The 18,234-nt window shown below is 40.0% G+C and overlaps 1 protein-coding gene across 1 annotated transcript in view; it reads left to right on the top strand.

Annotated features, from left to right (window-relative positions):
- The window catches only part of SYNE1 (spectrin repeat containing nuclear envelope protein 1), a 497,459-nt gene that overhangs the window by 145,659 nt on the left and 333,566 nt on the right, over positions 1 to 18,234 (top strand). Inside the window, exons 15-16 of the mRNA XM_058289685.2 lie at positions 12,850 to 12,962; positions 13,505 to 13,673. Of these exons, the coding sequence (XP_058145668.1) occupies positions 12,850 to 12,962; positions 13,505 to 13,673 (282 nt within the window). The remainder of the gene's footprint in view (positions 1 to 12,849; positions 12,963 to 13,504; positions 13,674 to 18,234) is intronic.

Raw genomic sequence — 18,234 nt, 5'->3', positions numbered from 1 at the left:
TTTAAATATACAGTACAGCATTTTAAAATGAATTTTCTGAATCGTGCGATTATAAATTTATTCCAGTTTTAAAGTATTTCCATCATGAGAACCCTCCATGCCCATCTACAGTTTATCCATGTTCCCCTCCTCAGCTCTAGGTAACCACCAATCTATTTTTTTTTAAGATTTATTTTTTTTATTTATTTCTCTCCCCTTCCCTGCCTCCCCAGCTGTCTGCTCTCTGTGTCCATTCACTGCATGTTCTTCTGTGTCCGCCTGTATTCTTGTCAGCAGCACCCAGAATCCATGTCTCTTTTTTGTTGCGTCATCTTGCTGCATCAGCTCTGGATGTGCGCCACCACTCCCGGGCAGGCTGCACTTTTTTCACATGGGGCGGCTCTCCTTACAGGGTGCACTCCTTGCACACGGGACTCTCCTATACATAGCAGGGCACTCCTTGCGCACATCAGCACTGCGTGTGGGCCAGCTCACCACACGGGTCAGGAGGCCCTGGGTTTGAACCTTGGACCTCCCATGTGATAGGCAGCTGCCCTATCATTGGGCCAAATCCACTTCCCTGATCTACTTTTTGTCTCTATAGATTTGACTTTTCTGGACATTTCACATAAATGGAATCATACAATATGATTTTGTGAAACTGTGTATCATTTTATCTTTCCCATATGATACGAATATGCATGTTTTGCTAACATATTATGTATGATCTTCTCATACATGTGTTTTATAACATAAAGCATGCATGTTATATCACAGTTCTAAAATCTGAAACCAAAAAATACCTGAAGTACTAAAAAAAAAACATTACTGGGAAGGGGATGTGGCTTAAGCAATTGTGCTTCCATCTATCATATAGGAGGTCCAGGGGCCGCCTGGGGCCTCCTGGCGAATGCGAAGTGGCCTGCATGGTGAGCTGGCCCACGTGGAGTGCTGACCTGTGCAGGAGGGCTAGCCTGTGAGGAGTACTGGCCTGCATGGACTTTCCAGCCCGCATGGAAAGCTGGTGCAGCTAGGTGAAGCAACAAAAAGGGACACAGAGGGAAGCAGACTTGGCCCAGTGGTTAGGGCGTTCGTCTACCACATGGGAGGTCCGTGGTTCAAACCCCGGGCCTCCTTGACCCATGTGGAGCTGGCCCACACGCAGTGCTGATGCACGCAAGGAGTGCCGTGCCACGCAGGGGTGTCCCCCGCATAGGGGAGCCCCATGTGCAAGGAGTGCACCCCATAAGGAGAGCCGCCCAGCACGAAACAAAGTGCAGCCTGCCCAGGAATGGTGCCGCACACACAGAGAGCTGACACAACAAGATGACGCAACAAAAAGAAACACAGATTCCCGTGCTGCTGACAACAACAGAGGGGGACAAAGAAGACACAGCAAATAGACACAGAGAACAGACAACTGGGGTGGGGGGAAGAGAAATAAATAAAAAATAAATCTTTAAAAGAAAAAGAGAGACACAGAGGAGAGACAATAAGAGACACAGCAGACCAGGTCGCTGAGGTGATGCAGGAGAATGACACCTTTCTCCCACTCCGGAAGGTCCCAGGATCGGTTCCCGGTGCCGCCTAAAGAGAAGACAAGCAGTCACAAAAGAACACAGAGCGAATGGACACAGAAAGCAAACAGAGAGTTCAAAAACAATGAGGGGGATTTTAGAAATAAATAAATCTTTTTTAAAAAACCAGCATTACCTTGGAGACATTTTAGACTAGATTATAAAGCAAATTCCTGCAGGTCTTGTTTCCTGCCTCTCTGGGATCTTGTACTTTGTAACTCGGGGTGTAGAGCTACAGAATGGTAATGCCGTTTCAGCTCAGCTCATCAAAGCCAGGCAAAGACAACATGATGTCCCAGCCCCAGACAACCATCCAGGTACCTCCTCCATTCATTCTTGTCCCTTCCGCAATTATGGTCCATGCCCTCAACCATTTTTAGTTCTGCTGACCATCTCTTAGCCTCCCCCTTTCAACCACCAAACACACACACACACACACACACACACACACACACACAGAACTGCCTTCCACCCGGCTTCTCAGGTGATTCCATGGCTTTGGGATCTACTGAAGGCTCCACAGACACAGATGAAAAAGCTGGGACTACCAGCCTTACCGCAATTCTCAGAGGCAAGGGCAAGCCATAAGGGGTCAGGACATGCAAGAGGGCGAACCACAGGTAACTTTTCTGGGACAGAACCAGGTCAAGGCTTCTCAGAAGAGTAGAAAAACCTAAGCCATTTCCATCTTGACACTCCCGGTAATGAAAAATGGGGGGAAATGCTAAAACGGGTTACAAAAAATAATAAGACTTTGAACAGATGAGCAATTAACCATAAAATAACAGGCACTATTTTCTTTTCGTGTATGGCATGTCACAATTGAAACTTTTTTTTTTTTGAGGTTTGGGGGCCAGGGATTGAACCCATGACCTTATATGTGGGAAGCCAGCTCTCAACCACTGAGCCACATTGGCTTCCCTGAGTATTTTTGTTTGTTTGTTTTGCTTGTTGTTTGTTTTTGTTTTTTGGGGAGGCGCTGGGAACCGAACTCAGGACCCCCAGTGGGAGAGGCAGGGGCTCAACTGCTTGAGCCACTTCTGCTGCCCAACTGAAACAGTTTTAACTGATGTGACTCTTTGATGCAAGGTCTGGGCACACTACTTAAATCAGCCATCATAAAACAATGTAGTTGTGAATTATTAGCTTAATTCTCATTCATCCAAAATAAAAATTGTTTTAAATGCCCATAATAAATATGCTAAGCTTTGATTATGTGAGAAGTTTGAATCATTGTTAGGATAATTAAAATTCTAGGTTTCTTCAGTGGTGATAAACCAGCCAATCAATTTAGTATCATTACACCATGTTGGAATATTGGGCTTACATGGAGATACAATAACTTGAAAAAAGCACAATGTAGCACTCAGTGATATAGGAAAGGCAAGTTTGCACATATAATCTGACCATCCCAGTCTAAACATCATTAACAGCACTGAATTATGTACTTGAATTGGTTAAAACAGGGAATTTAGATTGTATGCATGTTACTAGAATAAAAAAATTTTTAAAGAAATCCATGGAACTGTACAACCCAATGAACCCTAAGTTAAACCATGGACTATAGTTAATAGTACAATTATGAAAATGTGCTTCCATCGGTGGTAACAAATGTGCCACACTGACCAAGGTGTCATAATAGGGTTGTTGTGGGAATCCTACATTTTACGCATGATTGTTCTGTAAACCCACAGCTTCTCTCCTTAAAAGAAAGAAGAAAAGTGATTGTGATTCTTGTCATGAAAACCTAAACCTACTATCAAAATTCAGAATGCCTGGTTTTCCGCATTCTTCACAATTTTTAAATTTTTTTAATGTACTGTGGAATAGAATGTCTTTCATCATTAATGCATCCATATGCATTAATTCCAATAGGATTCAGCTCATTTTTTAAATGTACTTTTCAAAGAGCTCCCTTTATGAATGGTTCTGCCAGTATCTTTTAACAAATATTTTAAAAATTAAATTACATGTGTATTAGAAACATTTATTCTGCAAATCAGGGCACACTTGTATTATTGTTGCTTTTCTATTTTTTAGGTTCCCCTAATTGCCAGTTATCTAGAAAGATGGAGCTAATGACAATAAGCATAGCTAGCTATTGTTTAATATTTAACCGTGTTTCTGTCTGAAGTGCTTGAGTTTGCTAACCACTTGACATGTGGGATATAAGATAGGTATTATTATCCTCATTTTTGTGGATGTGTAAGTGGTAGGCAGGGAGAGGTCAAGTGGCTTTGTCCAAGGTCAAGTGCTGGTCAACCAGGCTGTCTAGACCTTGAGCACTGAAAATAAAAGGCGTCTGCAAAGCTCTTGCGTCTGGTGTGTGCTGAGTGATTCCATTGCTTTGGCAAGGCAAGGCATTCAGTCTTCAGACTCTTGAGAATAGCCCTTACAGTCCAGCCTGAGTGTCCACTGAAGTTATCAGCCTGTCTACTGGGCCACATCCCCCCCTTTTCTGAAAAAGTTTCTTTCCGGAGTGCCAGTGCCTGCCGTCATTCTTCAGGCACCCATAGACGATTCTTGCAATTCCTTGGCCTCTCAGTTCCTCGCCCTCCTCTGCCTCAGTGACCCTGACCTGCACCCTACCTTGGCCACTCACTCCTAGTGCTAGCCCAGGACTTGTGGTCACCAGGCACAGTCTCTTCGCCAAGGGTCTCCCGCTAAACCTCCTGTGCTCCCATTCCTTCCTCTAGGACCCCCCACTCCAGCTGCTCTCCCTCTCCCCTCCCACCCATAGTCCCTGGATGCTCACGTCTTACACACCCCAATCCTTTCCTTTTCCTTTTTTTTTTTATTTAAAAAATTTATTTTTTTTACGCTTTTTTATTAAAGTTAATAAATCACAAAGAATGTTACATTAAAAAACATAAACATGAGGTTCCCATAAACCCCACTCCCTACCTCCCCCATCATTTTTGTAAATTGTATTTGTTGAAGAATATATACATCACAAAAAAATGTTATATTAAAACATAAGAGGGGAAAGTGGACTTGGGCCGGTGGTTAGGGCATCCATCTACCACATGGGAGGTCCGTGGTTCAAACCCCGGGCCTCCTTGACCCGTGTGGAGCTGGCCCATGTGCTGTGCTGATGTGCACAAGGAGTGCCCTGCCACACAGTGTTGTCCCCTGCATAGGGGAGCCCCATGCGCAAGGAGTGCGCCCCGTAAGGAGAGCCACCCAGCATGAAAGAAAGTGCAGCCTGCCCAGGAATGGTGCCGCACACAGAGAGAGGTGGCACAGCAAGATGACGCAACAAAAAGAAACACAGATTCCCGTGCCGCTGATAAGGATAGAAGCGGACACAGAAGAACACACAGCGAATGGACACAGAGAGCAGACAGTGGGGAGGGGAATACATTTTTTAAAAATTTAAAAAATTGAAAAAACCAAAACATAAGAGGTTCCCGTATACCCCTCACCCTACCCCACCCCACTCCTCCCACACCAACAACCTCCTCCATCATTGTGCTCGCTCATGGCACTTGGTAAACACGTTTTGGGGCACTGCTGCACCACGTGGATAATAGTTTACCCTGTAGTTCACATTCTCTCCCAGTACCTTTTTGTTTGTTTGTCTAAAATCAGAATGGTATCTGATTTCTTTTTTTTTAAATTTCTCTCCCTTTCCCTGCCCTGCTCCCCCCCAATTGTCTGCTCTCTGTGTCCATTCGCTGTGTGTTGTTCTGTGTCCACTTGTATTCTTGTCAGCAGCACCGGGAATCTGTGTCTCTTTTTATTGCATCATCTTGCCACCTCAGCTCTGTGTGTGTGTGGCACCATTCCTGGGCAGGCTGCTCTTTTTTCACTCAGGGCGGCTCTCCTTATGGGGTGCACTCCTTGCGCGTGGGGCTCCCCTATGCAGGGGACACCCCTGCATGGCATGGCACTCCTTGCATGCAGCAGCACTGCACGTGGGCCAGCTCATCACATGGGTCAGGAGGCCCTGGGTTTGAACCCTGGACCTTCCATGTAATAGGTGGATGCTCTATCCATTGAGCCAAATCTGCTTCCCTCCCCCAGTACTTTCGTACTCTGCGGAACTCCAGTGCCCCCTTGGGGAAAGCCCTCCCTGGCAAACACCCTCAGCTGCTGTGTCCACGTCCCACTCTGCCCTGCTCTCCTGGGACAACCCAACCCTGATGAGCTCCAACTCTGCCTGGCCCCTGCCCCTGTGCCTGCAGCTCACCAGGCAGGCGGAAAACGCCGACTAAGCCACGTGGGCCCTCCTGGCAGTCCGTCAGCGTTTCCTTCCTCCCTTCCCTCTCCATTTCCGGGACAGCTAATTGAAACCCTGTCTCCTCAAACCTTCCACACCTCCTCTCCCGTCCTCACGCTTGGCTGATGCCATTGCTTCCTATTTGAGAAAAAATAGACACATCAGAAAAGAATTTCCGCGCGCTCCCACGACGGCATCAGCCCACCTACTTACATCTGTGCCCACATCCGCGGTCTTGGCTCCGCTGGTGAGGATGGACCATCTGTGCTCCCAGCTGAGAGCACCCCCTGGCCGTGCACTAGGTCCGATTCTCTGGTCCCCTTCTGCAGACACCATTCCTGCAGTACTTCTCCCTTTCTTTAACCTGCCCCTCTCTGCTGGATTTATCCCATCACATATAAATATGCTGTTACTTCTCTCAGTTTGAAAAGCTCTCTCTTAACCCTCCTTCCCCTTCTATTTTTCCTTTTTCCATTTACAGCAAAGCTCCTTGATAAGAGTTGTCTCCATTCTCACTTAGGCTTCAAAATTTCTTCTCCCATTCTTTCTAGAGCCCATTCCAATCTGGCGGTTGTCCCCACCACGCTGTCCATGTCAAGTTCACCAGGATTCTCCTTGTCTCTAACTGTTAGAGGCTTGCGATAATTAACAAGCTGTAGCTCGGTTTCCCCTGATATGCACTGGGGAAAGGCTAACCCCCTCCCCATAAGCCTACGTGTCCAAGGGCACGGCACTTAGAGATGGGAGTAAAGGGATGGGGTTAGCCTTTCCCCAGTGTATATCAGGGAAACTGAGCTACAGCTTGTTACTTATTGTAAGCCTCTAACACTAACCCAATTGCCAATTTTCAGTCCTCATATGACCTCACCCATCTGTTATTCATTCACCTGTGAAACACTTGGTTCTTTAGTTTCCTAGTCTTCTCCTTAATCCCCTGGTCATGCCTTTTCCGTCTTTCCTAGTCTTTTAACAAATATTTACTGAGTGTTTTCTATGTACAAAGCCATGTTCGAGGCATTTGGGGTACACTTGTAAACAAAACAGACAAAAATACCTGCCCTTGTGTAACTTGCCTTCTGGTAGAAGGGAGAAGGAAATAAAAAATAGTAAACAAATAAGTAAATATGTATTATACTGGAAGAAAGAAAAGGAGCTGGAAGTATATTAGGTAAGGTTGCGATTTTAAATGTGGTTGTCAGCAAAACCTCAATAAACGATGCAAGCGCAGTCGCGTCTTGAACCCACTGCCCTTGCCATCCGCTGGAACATCTCTTCGCTCCCCCTGCAACATTCTCCCACTGATATTCCCATTACTCTCTTCCTCAATTCCTTTGGGCTTTATTGAAACATCACCTTTTATTCAAACCTTTCCTGGCCACCCATCTGAAATTTCAACTCCTCAAACTCTCCCTTTTCCCCTTCCCTGTAGATTTTTCTCTTACTCCTTACAGTTATCATGTCAACTACTTCACTTATTTAGCCTATTGATGGCTTGAGTTCCTAATCCAAATGTCAACTCTATGAGAACAGGATTTTTGTTTGTTTTTCACTGTTGGTCCCCAGCCCCTTAAATGGTTTGAGAATTATTCCAGCTTTCTGATCCATTTTCATTCGGTCAGTATTACTAGCTCATTTTTTCTAGGAATTTGTCCATTTGAGTAAGTTTCTAAAATTACTGAAACAAAGTCATTACACATCCTCTTCTTTTTGGAAATCTTTTCTGTGCCTGTAATTAAACCCTTATTTCATTCCCAATTTTGCTTCTTGATCATTCACACTTTGGGCATTGTCCGTTTGCTCCATCATATCTTTGTTTCTCTTTATCAGTGTTTCATTCAATCCTAACCATCTCTTTTTGTTTTCATTAGAGAATTGTGCAGAATAATTATGCATAAAATACAGGATTCCCATATACCACCCTATTATTAACACCTTGCATTGGTGTGTTACATTTGTTACCATGATGAAAGCACATCTTTATAGTTGTACTATTAACTACGGTCCATGGTTTAACTTAGGGTTCACTGTTTCTTTAGTGTAGTTACATGGGAGGTTGTATTATACATTTTTATTCTGTTACCGTATATAAAATCTAATGTTCTTCCCTTTCAATCATATTCAAATATATAGTTCAGTACTGTTAATTATATTCACAATGTTGTGCTACCATCACCACCATCCATTATCAAAACATTTCCATCATTCTTAATAAGAACTGTGTACATATTAACTTTTGACTTTTCATTCCCTATACCACCTTGTACTCTGGTTATCTAAATTCTAGATTGTGGCTACATGCACTTGCTTATTCTAATAATTTCAAATCCATGAGATCATAAAATATTTGTCCTTTTTTCTCTGGCCTATTTCACTCAACATCTCTTCCAGGTTCATCAGTGTTGTCACATGTATCAGGACTTCATTCCTGTTTACAGTTGAATAATATTCTATTGTATGTATTATATATACCACATTTTGTTTATTCTCTCATCAGTTGGTAGACACTTGGGTTGCTTCCATCTTTTGGCAAATGTGAATATTGTCACTATGAACACCAGGGTGCAAATATCTGTTCGAGTCATTGCTTTCAGTTCTTTGGGGTGTAATCCTAGTAGTGATCTTGCTGTGTAATTCTATATGGAGCTTCCTGAGGAGCAGCCAAACTGTCTTCCATAGTGGCTGCATCATTTTACATTGCTACTGGCAATGAATGAGTGTTCCTATTTCTCCACATCCTTGCCAGCACTTGTTGTTATTATTATTTTTAATAGCAGCCATTCTAATGGGTATGAAATGGTACCTCGTGGTTTTGATTTGCATTTCCTCTATGGCTGTTGATGTTGAGAATCTTTTCACGTGCTTTCTGGCTATTTGCATTTATTCTTTGGAGAGATATCCATTCAAGTCTTTTGCCCATTATTTAACTGGGTTGTTTGTCTTTTTGTTGTGAAGTTGAAGGATTTCTCTGTATATTCTGTATATTAATCCTTTATTGGATATGTGATTTCTAAAGTTTTTCTCCCATGGACTAGGTTGTCATTTTATTTTCATGACAAAGTCCTTTGAGGCACAAAAGGTTTTTTTTTTTATTTTGATGAGGTCCTTTTCATCTATTTTTGTTTTGTTGCTTGTGGTTTGAGTGTAAAGTCTAAGAAACCAGTACCTAACACAAGACCTGAAGATGCTTCCTGGTGTTTTCTTCTAGGAGTTTGATCACCGAAGCTCTTCTATTAAGGTCTTTGATCCATTTGCAGTTGATTTTTGTGCATGGTGTGAGTTAGGGATCCTCCCTCCTTCATCTTTTTGCAAATGGAGATCCAGTTTTCCCAGCAGCATTGTTCAAGAGACTATTCTCTCCCAATTGAACAATCTTTGGTCTTTTATTAATAATCCGTTGGCCATAAATGTGAGGGTCGATTTTGAAGCTCTCAATTCTATTCCATTGGTTTATATTTCTGCCCTTGTGCCAGTACCATGCTGTTTTGATTACTGTGGCTTTGTAATAAGTTTTAAGACCCCAAAGTGTGTATCCTCCAACTTTGTACTCCTCTTTCAAGAGGGCTTTAGCTATTTGAGGTCCCTTATCTTCCACCTAAATTTAATAATTGACTTTTCCGTTTCTGTAAAGAAGGTTTGTTGGAATTTTGATTGTGATTGCATTGAGTCTATAAATTGATTTGGGTAGTGTTGACATAAAATGATATTTAGTCTTAGAATCCATGAACATGGAATATTCTTCTATTGGGGGGGGCATCTTTAATTTCTTTTAGCAATATTTTATAGTTTTCTGTGTTTAGTTCTTTACATCCTTGTCTAGATTTATTCCTAGATACTTGATTCTTTTAGTTGCTATTGTGAATAGAATATTTTTTCTTGATTCTACTTCTGATTTTTCATTGCTTGTGTATAGAAACACTGTTGATTTTGGGGTATTGATCCTGTACCCTGCCATTTGCTGAATTTGTTTACTGGCTCTAGGAGGATCATATTATCTGCAAATAGGGAAAGTTTTACTTCTTTCTTTCCAATTGGTGTGCCTTTTATTTCTTTATCTTGCCTAACTTCTCAGGCAAGAATTCCCAATACAATGGTGAATAACAGTGGTGACAATGGACATCCTTGTCTTCTTCGTCATCTAAGAGGGAGAACTTTCAGTCTTTCATCATTCAGTAGGATGCTAGCTGTGGGCTTTGCATATATGCTCTTTATCATGCTGAGGAAGTTGCCTTCTATTCCTAGTTTTCTAAGTGTTTTTTCAAAAAGGGTGCTGTATTTTGTCAGCTGCCTCTTCTGCATCAGTTGAGATGATCGTGTGTTTTTCTTTTCTTCAATATTTTAATGCGGGATATTACATTAATTAATTTTCTTATGTTGAACCAATCTTGCATACCAGGAATAAATCCCACTTGGTCATGGTGTATAATTCTTTTCAGAGGCTGTTGTATTCAGTTTGCTGGTGTTTTCGTGAGGGTTCTTGCATCTATATTTATGAGAGATATTTTTTCTGTAGTCTTTTCTTGTGGTATCTTTATCTGACTTTGATATGAGGGTGATGCTGGCCTTGTAGAATGAGTTAGGGAGTGTTCCCTCCTCTTCAATTTTTTGGAAGAGTTTGAGCAGAATTGGGGTTATGTCTTCTTGGAATGTTTGGTAGAAGTCCCCTGTGAAGCCGTCTGGCCCTGAGCTTTTCTTTGTTGGGAGGTTTTTGATGACTGATTCTATCTCTTTATTAATAATTGGTTTGTTGAGATTTTCTATTTCTTTGAGTCAATGTAGATAGTTTGTGTGTTTCTAAAAAATCGTCCATTTCTTCTAGGTTATCTAGTGTATTAGCATACAGTTGTTCATAGTATCTGCTTTTGGTCATTTTTCTTTCAGCGAGGTCAGTCATAATGTCCCCCTTGACATTTCTGATTTTCTTTGACACCTCTCTCTTTTTTCCTTTGTCAATCTGTACAAATGTTTGTCAGTTTTACTGATCTTTTCAAAGAACCAACTTTTGGTTTTGTTGCTTTGCTTTATGGTTTGTTTTCTATTTCATTTATCTCGACTTTAATCTTTGTTTCCTTCCTTCTCTGCTCCCTTTGGGTTTAGTTTGCTCTTCTTTTTCTAGCTCTTCCAGTTTTGAAGTCTTTCTTCTTTTTTAATGTAACCATTTAAAACAATAAATTTACCTTTCAGCACTGCCTTCACTGCCTCCCATAAATTTTGTTATGTTGTATTTTCATTTTCATTTGCCTCAAAGTATTTCCTAATTTTTCTTTGTATTTAACATCCTGTATTAGTGTTATATATTTGTTATAGTTCACGAGAGAATGTTCTTATATTTTTTCTGTTAAACACAGTGCATCCGCCCCCACAAGATTCACTATCCTGTATGTTCTCCTGCCTTGTACAATCCATTCCAAGTCTACACTCAGTGGCTCTCATTTTCATCACAGAGTTGTGCTGTTCTCACCTCAATTTTAGAAAGTTTTCATTACTCCAAAAGGAAAACTACCATATCCTCTTATGCCTCCCTCATTAATCCTTAGAATTGATATAATCTCTTCTTTGCCGTTGCTGCAAAAATATTACAATGTTACTGTTAATTACGGTCCATAAGTTATACACTAGTGGCTCACGGGTCATGTGTGACTGAGACCAGAAGACTTAAATTATTTTATTCACTTCCTGTGAACTAGAGACTGGAAACTGTACAATGAGGAAAGCTGCTCCAAAGGCAACGGAACCCTTATGTCCTCTGATTCAGACACCCATCCGTGCATTAACTCACCAACACATACAACAAGTGAGAGCGGGGCACAGTGGTGGCTCAAGGTTTTTCCTTCCTGCAGCCACTTGCTGGTATTTTCAGTCAACATCACAAGCCACGGAAATGTTTCACCTGAAAGGGGGTAGACAGCGATTAAAATACTCCCTGTCAATAGCTGCTCTAAGGACAGTCTTCTGTCCTCTGTACTCTGTGATGAGTTCTCAACTCATGCGATGACAAAGCAGGACCAAGCAAGTCAAGTGTGTTCATGGCAAAATATGTGAGAATAGAAATCGTTTATCTTCATTTCTCCCTTCCATCAAGTAGTCTCTCATGTGGCGTTCAGCTTTTTTCTCTGGCTTCTATTCTCTCCAATTAACCCACTAAATCCTGTTTCCAGAGAAACAATATTAATTTTAATTTATCATTCTGGTGGGCTAAGGTGTCTTACTTTTTGGTGAGAGACCACAGTCTTTTCAGGGCATATTTATTCTGCTATTGGGAGACAAATGAAATTTTAGAAAATATGGCGTGAATTCCCTTTTACCTCTGTTTCTTTTCTTCTGTGAGAGCAATTGACTAGGAAATTGTGCGATACACGTAGGACTTTTTATAAATAAGTCTGTCAATAGTGAAAAACTTAGCAAACAAGTCAAGGAAGAGTCCAATTAAACTAAAAAATGATTCAAATTTGAAGCGTTCTCTTCCGTCTACGAAGAATATTTATAAATGTCACAGTTGAGCCCACTCTGATACTATGGGATATTCCTGGTACTTGTTTGAAATGTCTTAACTGCAGGGCTATTTTCACACTAAATTATAATAAAATTGCCTTAATTTAGGGGTCAAGTCAATATCACTTTAAAATAGCCTGCACTCATTCAAAACAGCATAACAATCAAGCCTAGTCACTTTTCTCATTAAAAGATTAAACGAGGCATGCTTAGTGGTGGGCTTTTTAAAAACAACGTGTTCAGATCAAGGAAAGAGGAAAAACGCTTTAAAAATCTCTGTAGCAGTAAGTGCATTTTCCTTTGGATCATGTGCCTTTAAAATGTCTGAATGGATTGCTGTGCAAGTGTCATGTGCGTGTAAAAATGCCATACCAATTACTTAGACCCAGTCTCCCCAGTGTCTTACCTGCGAGCACTGTGAAAGGGGAGAGCCTTTGGGGGCACCAAGTTGCACAGGAAGCTGGCAGCCCGATCAAATTGTTGAATATATCGACTCATCGGTGCTGGCAGAAAATTATGCTTCTTAGCTGCCTGCGAGCATGCTTCCTTGTTTTTTAATTTTAAAAAAAAATTATATCTTAGGATCTGCTCCAAAACACAGATGCCCACAAAAGAGCATTCCATGAAATCTACAGGACCCGGTCTGTTAACGGGATACCAGTGCCCCCAGATCAATTAGAGGACATGGCCGAGAGGTAAGAGATTGTCTGGTTTAAATGAAGTCTCTTTTTAAAATGCTCGGTGGGTGCTTTTTACCTTTGTTTCTTTTTCGATGAATTCCTCTTTTTTAATTTCCAGACATGCTTCTGTTTGGTAAATAAAAATTGCGATCCCATAAGATACACTAAGAATGCCAACAGTCCAATATATATACATCAAAGAGGGTAATCCTGAGTGTTCCCACAGCCTGGAAATCAGAGATGGTTTTTAAAATAGCTGTATTTTTATTCAGTACTGCAAGGAACATTATGTAATATTGCAAAAGCAGCTTATAAAAGAAACAGACGCGAGATGTGTTGTCAGGGGAAAGGACTAAATCAAAGTCCTCAATCAATCATGTTTTGCCTTAAAACACAGAGCTAGAGGAGAAATCAGCTCTCCAGATGGTGATCAAGCAGAGTTAAAAGAATCTCCCTGCTGACTGCATTATATTTAAAGCTTGCATGTAACAGGTTAAATAAGCGTCATTCTGTTACTATTAGTTACATTCTGTAAACTCTCGGTATTTTATTTCTAGGTTTCATTTTGTTTCCTCCACCTCAGAGCTCCACTTAATGAAAATGGAATTTCTAGAATTAAAATACCGTCTGCTGTCACTGCTGGTCCTTGCAGAGTCAAAGCTGAAGTCTTGGATCATCAAGTATGGGAGGAGAGACTCAGTGGAGCTGCTTCTACAAAATTACATTGTAAGTCTCCCTTGTGCTTGGACAGGCAAATCCGGGGATCCAGCATCCAAGACATACCAGTTTATTTAACACTAATTTATTTTTATCTAAAATATAAATATAAAGGAACTGGTGTGTTAAAAGGGTTAGAGATAAGCTTATGAGCTTTCCCCCAATTATCTGAAATAAAAATCTGTAGTCTTCAAAAATCTGATACTTTGAAATCCACCTTGCTTAGAAAGGCTTTACTTCATGAATTATATTGAACAATTGGGACTTCCTTTGTTACTTTAAACAAGGATTTTGTGTTGCATGTGATTATCGTCACGTCTTCTAATGTCCAGTCAGGAGCAGTTTAGAACAAGTCTCAGCTGTCTATGTGAGGATTACCTCTTTCTTAGCTTAGGTTCAGAATGTTTTTCATTATTGTTGCCCAAGTTTTCTTGCTTCCTGTGTGCCACCAGAACAAGTTGCTTATGTATCAGTCTCTATTCCAACTTATTTTGTAAAGGCTATCTGTATAGATAATCCTTTATCTATGTAGAACAGTAGCCATGCATCAGTGAAGGAATCAGGTTATTCCATATCTAGCAGCTATCCCTGGCAAGTAATTAGTGTATTGACGTATTAGTGTAGTTCGTAACTGCAGGGTCATAAATATTAAAGCAATTTATTTTTCAGTCATTAAATATGCCCCCCTTCTCAAGACTTATTAGACATACAAATTTGCTTATGAAATTAATGTTTAATAGGGAAACTCACTCCTGTACTGATCCATTTATGTTTAATCACGAATGCTAAATGACACATTAATGAACTTCTATGATATAAGCCCATTTCTCACCTAATTAGCCACACTTTTTAACATGTTGTGTTTGAATCGTTACTGAAACCATACCTTTAGTGAAGTGAAGCACCCAATTACCAAAATATGTTCTCTTGCATCTTAATTGCATTTTCTCAGTGATGAGTAAGCAAATACATTAAAAAAAAAAAAAATTTAACCAGCTTACAGTAAGATCTTTCTCTTGACTTGCCAAAATTGTCAGGAAGCATTTGTCCAAAAAAAAAAATGTGAAATTTGTTTTGATATGCCCCTTTATTCATTTTTTATTATTTTGGAAAGTAACGTAAAAAATCCAACTTTTTCAGCTTAAGCAATTACATTGGTCCTTTAAATATTAAATACAGATATGCATTTATATTTTCTGGTTTAGTCATGTCAAATGATACACTCTGAGCCCAGAAGGTAATTATGCAGGATTCATCTGTGTGCTAGCTATTTAAGGACAGCCAATCAGATTTGCCCGCCTGATGGGACTGTTCCAGCAGGTTAATGTTCCAATACAAAGATATTAGTAATACTCTTTGAACTTCTCAAACTAAAGTATATAAATGGAGAATTGTTATTAATGATGAAAAACAACCCACAGTACTTTCTGCCTGTTCCATACAGTTAAAGAGAAGTTCGCTTAGCTGCTAAATTTAAACTACTTTGTAACCCTCAAAATTATTTGTAAAGCTGCTATAATTACTTTATGAACATAGAAGGTTTTAATGAAGGCTTCCTAATATTCTCTACCCTGCTGAAGAATGCCTAATGACTGCTCCTGCTTCTTTTCCCTTTAAACCCCCCAAAAGCTTCAAGGCTCATTTTTTTCAATGGTCACAGTAACTGCGAGATATTGAGTATTTCCCACATTCCACCTGCTTTGTACGCATCACCCTTTATCCCAGTGACAGCCCCATGGGCTGGGTGATTCCGCATTCTTTTATACACTGAGGACACAGAGGGTTTGAAGGCTCAAGTCAAAGGGTCCAGGTGGCCTCAGTTGTCAGAGGTGGCGCCGGAAGTTGAATCCATATCTGTTCAAATCCAAAGTCCTTGCTCATGCCCAGTGGACTTTACTAACAAAATTGGCTGCGAAAAAAAGATATTTTTAACTTAAAAGATGAAATCATTGATGTGATATCTTGTAGCTGAATGAACTAACGAACGTAGCTCATACAAATATTGGTTTCATTTAATGTTGGTCAGTACTTGACAACCTTTTCCACTTGCATACTGTAGCCTGCTGGTTTCCAGTAACACGGTAGCATGTTATTGAGGGTGGGGCATGCGGGGAGGGATGTGTTAAAACCAGGTCGCTGGAGTCAAGTAGAAATGGATTTGACTCAAGACTCAGCCACTTACTGCCCTTGTGATATCATGAATAACTTAATTTCTAGAAGCTTCAGTCTTTGTCCAAATTTCTAACACTAATAAAAATGGAATAATGAGGAGTTTTCTAAGGAACAAAGACTAACACATATTATTTTCTTTCTATCCCATACCCCCAGAGGTTCTCTTACCCTTCTGGAGCTTGTGGGAAAGCCATTCTCTCTAGAACAGATTATTTCAGAAAGCGTGAAGACTTTAAAATAAAATCATAAAATCAGTTTCTTAAATGCAGAGCTTGCTTTGGTTTCTAAAAAAATCTATTGGAATGAGCAATATGCTGCTACATTATCTGAAAACCAAAGAACATTTGGGATGTAAAGTTTGCATAAAGATCTTTTCTTTAGTCTGAGTTCTCAATCCAATCTTCTTCACCTGCTGAGAGACAGAGAGATAGAGAGAGAGAGTGCAAAGACCTCTCAGGACTTGAGAATGAGCTTCCTGTTTATCTCTTCTGCCATATGCCCAGATGTGCAATGCTAAGTCCTTAAGGAATTCTTAGAAAATACTTCACAAATGCTTGCTGTGATTTGTTTAGGCTACATGTTATTGAAGAGAGATTACTTCCTGTAATGTAAATCAGAAGGTAATTGGTTTGGGTTTTGTCCTTGCTATCAGGATTATTCCCCTGGACATGTTAGTTAACACATGCTTCCATTTTACTATGGGAAAAACAGGATAATATTTCATTCTTTCAAGCAAAGGGAGACCTGAGCTCTTGGAATTGTGGACTATGTGACTGCAACATAAATAATATAGACATTAATTTGTAATATGTAACATAAATAACCAATCCTCATTAAACCACTCCTCAAAGTTGATCTTAAAAAGCTTATCTGATTTTGCACCTTTCACGTAAAATTGATATTGATATCTTAACTCATCTTGTGAAAGCAGAAATTTAGCCACTTCCCATAATACTTTTTTTATAGATCAGATTATTATTATTTTTGTCTTTATTTATTTTTTAATGTTACATTAAAAAAATATGAGGTCCCCATATACCCCCCAGCCCCCTCACCCCACTCCTCCCCCCCCAACAACAACCTCCTCCATCATCGTGAGACATTCATTGCACTTGAATTCATCTCTGAGCACCGCTGCACCTCATACTTTGAACTTAGTGGCATAAAGAGGTATCATGTTTTCCTTGAAGGACCCTCAACTTTAAAGCCCCTTGACTAATATGGATCCAATTTTAAGTCTATTTTGAAAAAAGAAAAACTAATCCTATCACCACTGTTTAAAAAATACTTTTGGGATTTACTTCTGCATTTTTCTAAGAGTCTATGTCTAGAGAGCTCACAGTGAATTGGAAATTCATCACTTCTCCTTCTAAAGTGATTTTAATGGACAAAATAATTCATATTACTAAGTGGATATACTACGTACTCAAAAATGAAGGACAAAATGAAATAAAACCATAAAAATTTAAAATAACAAATAAAATATATCCCCTCAAAAATTAATTGCCTATGGTCTTCCTTATAGGGAAGCTCAAAGGTGCTTTCATGTATCCCTACAGAATTTTTAATATTCAAAACATTCTTCTTTTCCCCTCATGGTCCAAATATGAAACTGGAAATAAGCTTTTCAGTCTTATTCATTTTTAATTAATTTGTAAACTACTCTAGCAAATGGCTATTTAAGTCTTCCTGTCCAATACAAATGCTATTTCCTCTTTTTTTCACATTTGGAGCAATTGTTTTCCCATTAATTTCTTGAAATGCTAGAATCAGATGGAGACTATTTTTTAAACTTTTGTGTAATGTATCTCTCAAATTTCTTACTGGTGTCTTGAACCTTAAGTATAATTTTCCATTTTAATTAAATCATAGGGTTTTTTTCTTGTTAAATTATGAAAAATGTAGATTACTACATAAGAGGAATGTAGATTACTCCTTTACCAGTAAGAACACAAATGTAGATTACTCCTTTACCAGTAAGAACCCACAAGGTGGGTTAAGGGAGTAGGACATAAAGCTAAATATTTAATTAACCCAATTACTATTATCTTACTTTATTCTCAAACCAAAATAATAAAGCCCATTAAAGTCATTGAGTAAAGTCTTCATCATGGAATATCTCAATCAAGTGTTTTCATTTTCTTGACTGCGCAAGCAAATGCCATGCAATTGGCTGGCTTAAACAATGGGGATTTATTTGCTCATGGTTTGAGGCTAACAGAAGTCTAAATCGAGGCATTGTCAAGGTGGTGCTTTCTTCATGAAGACTGGGGCTGGCTGCTGGTGATCCTTGGACTTGGACTCCTCTGTCACATGGCAATGCACATGGCGGCCTCTCTTGACCTCTCCCATCTCCTCTGGATTCCACTGACCTTCAGCTTCTCGCTCTCCCTAGCTT

The sequence above is a fragment of the Dasypus novemcinctus genome, chromosome 28, assembly GCF_030445035.2.
Source record: "Dasypus novemcinctus isolate mDasNov1 chromosome 28, mDasNov1.1.hap2, whole genome shotgun sequence".
NCBI classification, from domain to species: Eukaryota; Metazoa; Chordata; class Mammalia; order Cingulata; family Dasypodidae; genus Dasypus; species Dasypus novemcinctus.
The sequence above is the reverse complement of the archived record's forward strand: the minus strand, read 5'-3'. Positions and strand labels throughout refer to the sequence as shown.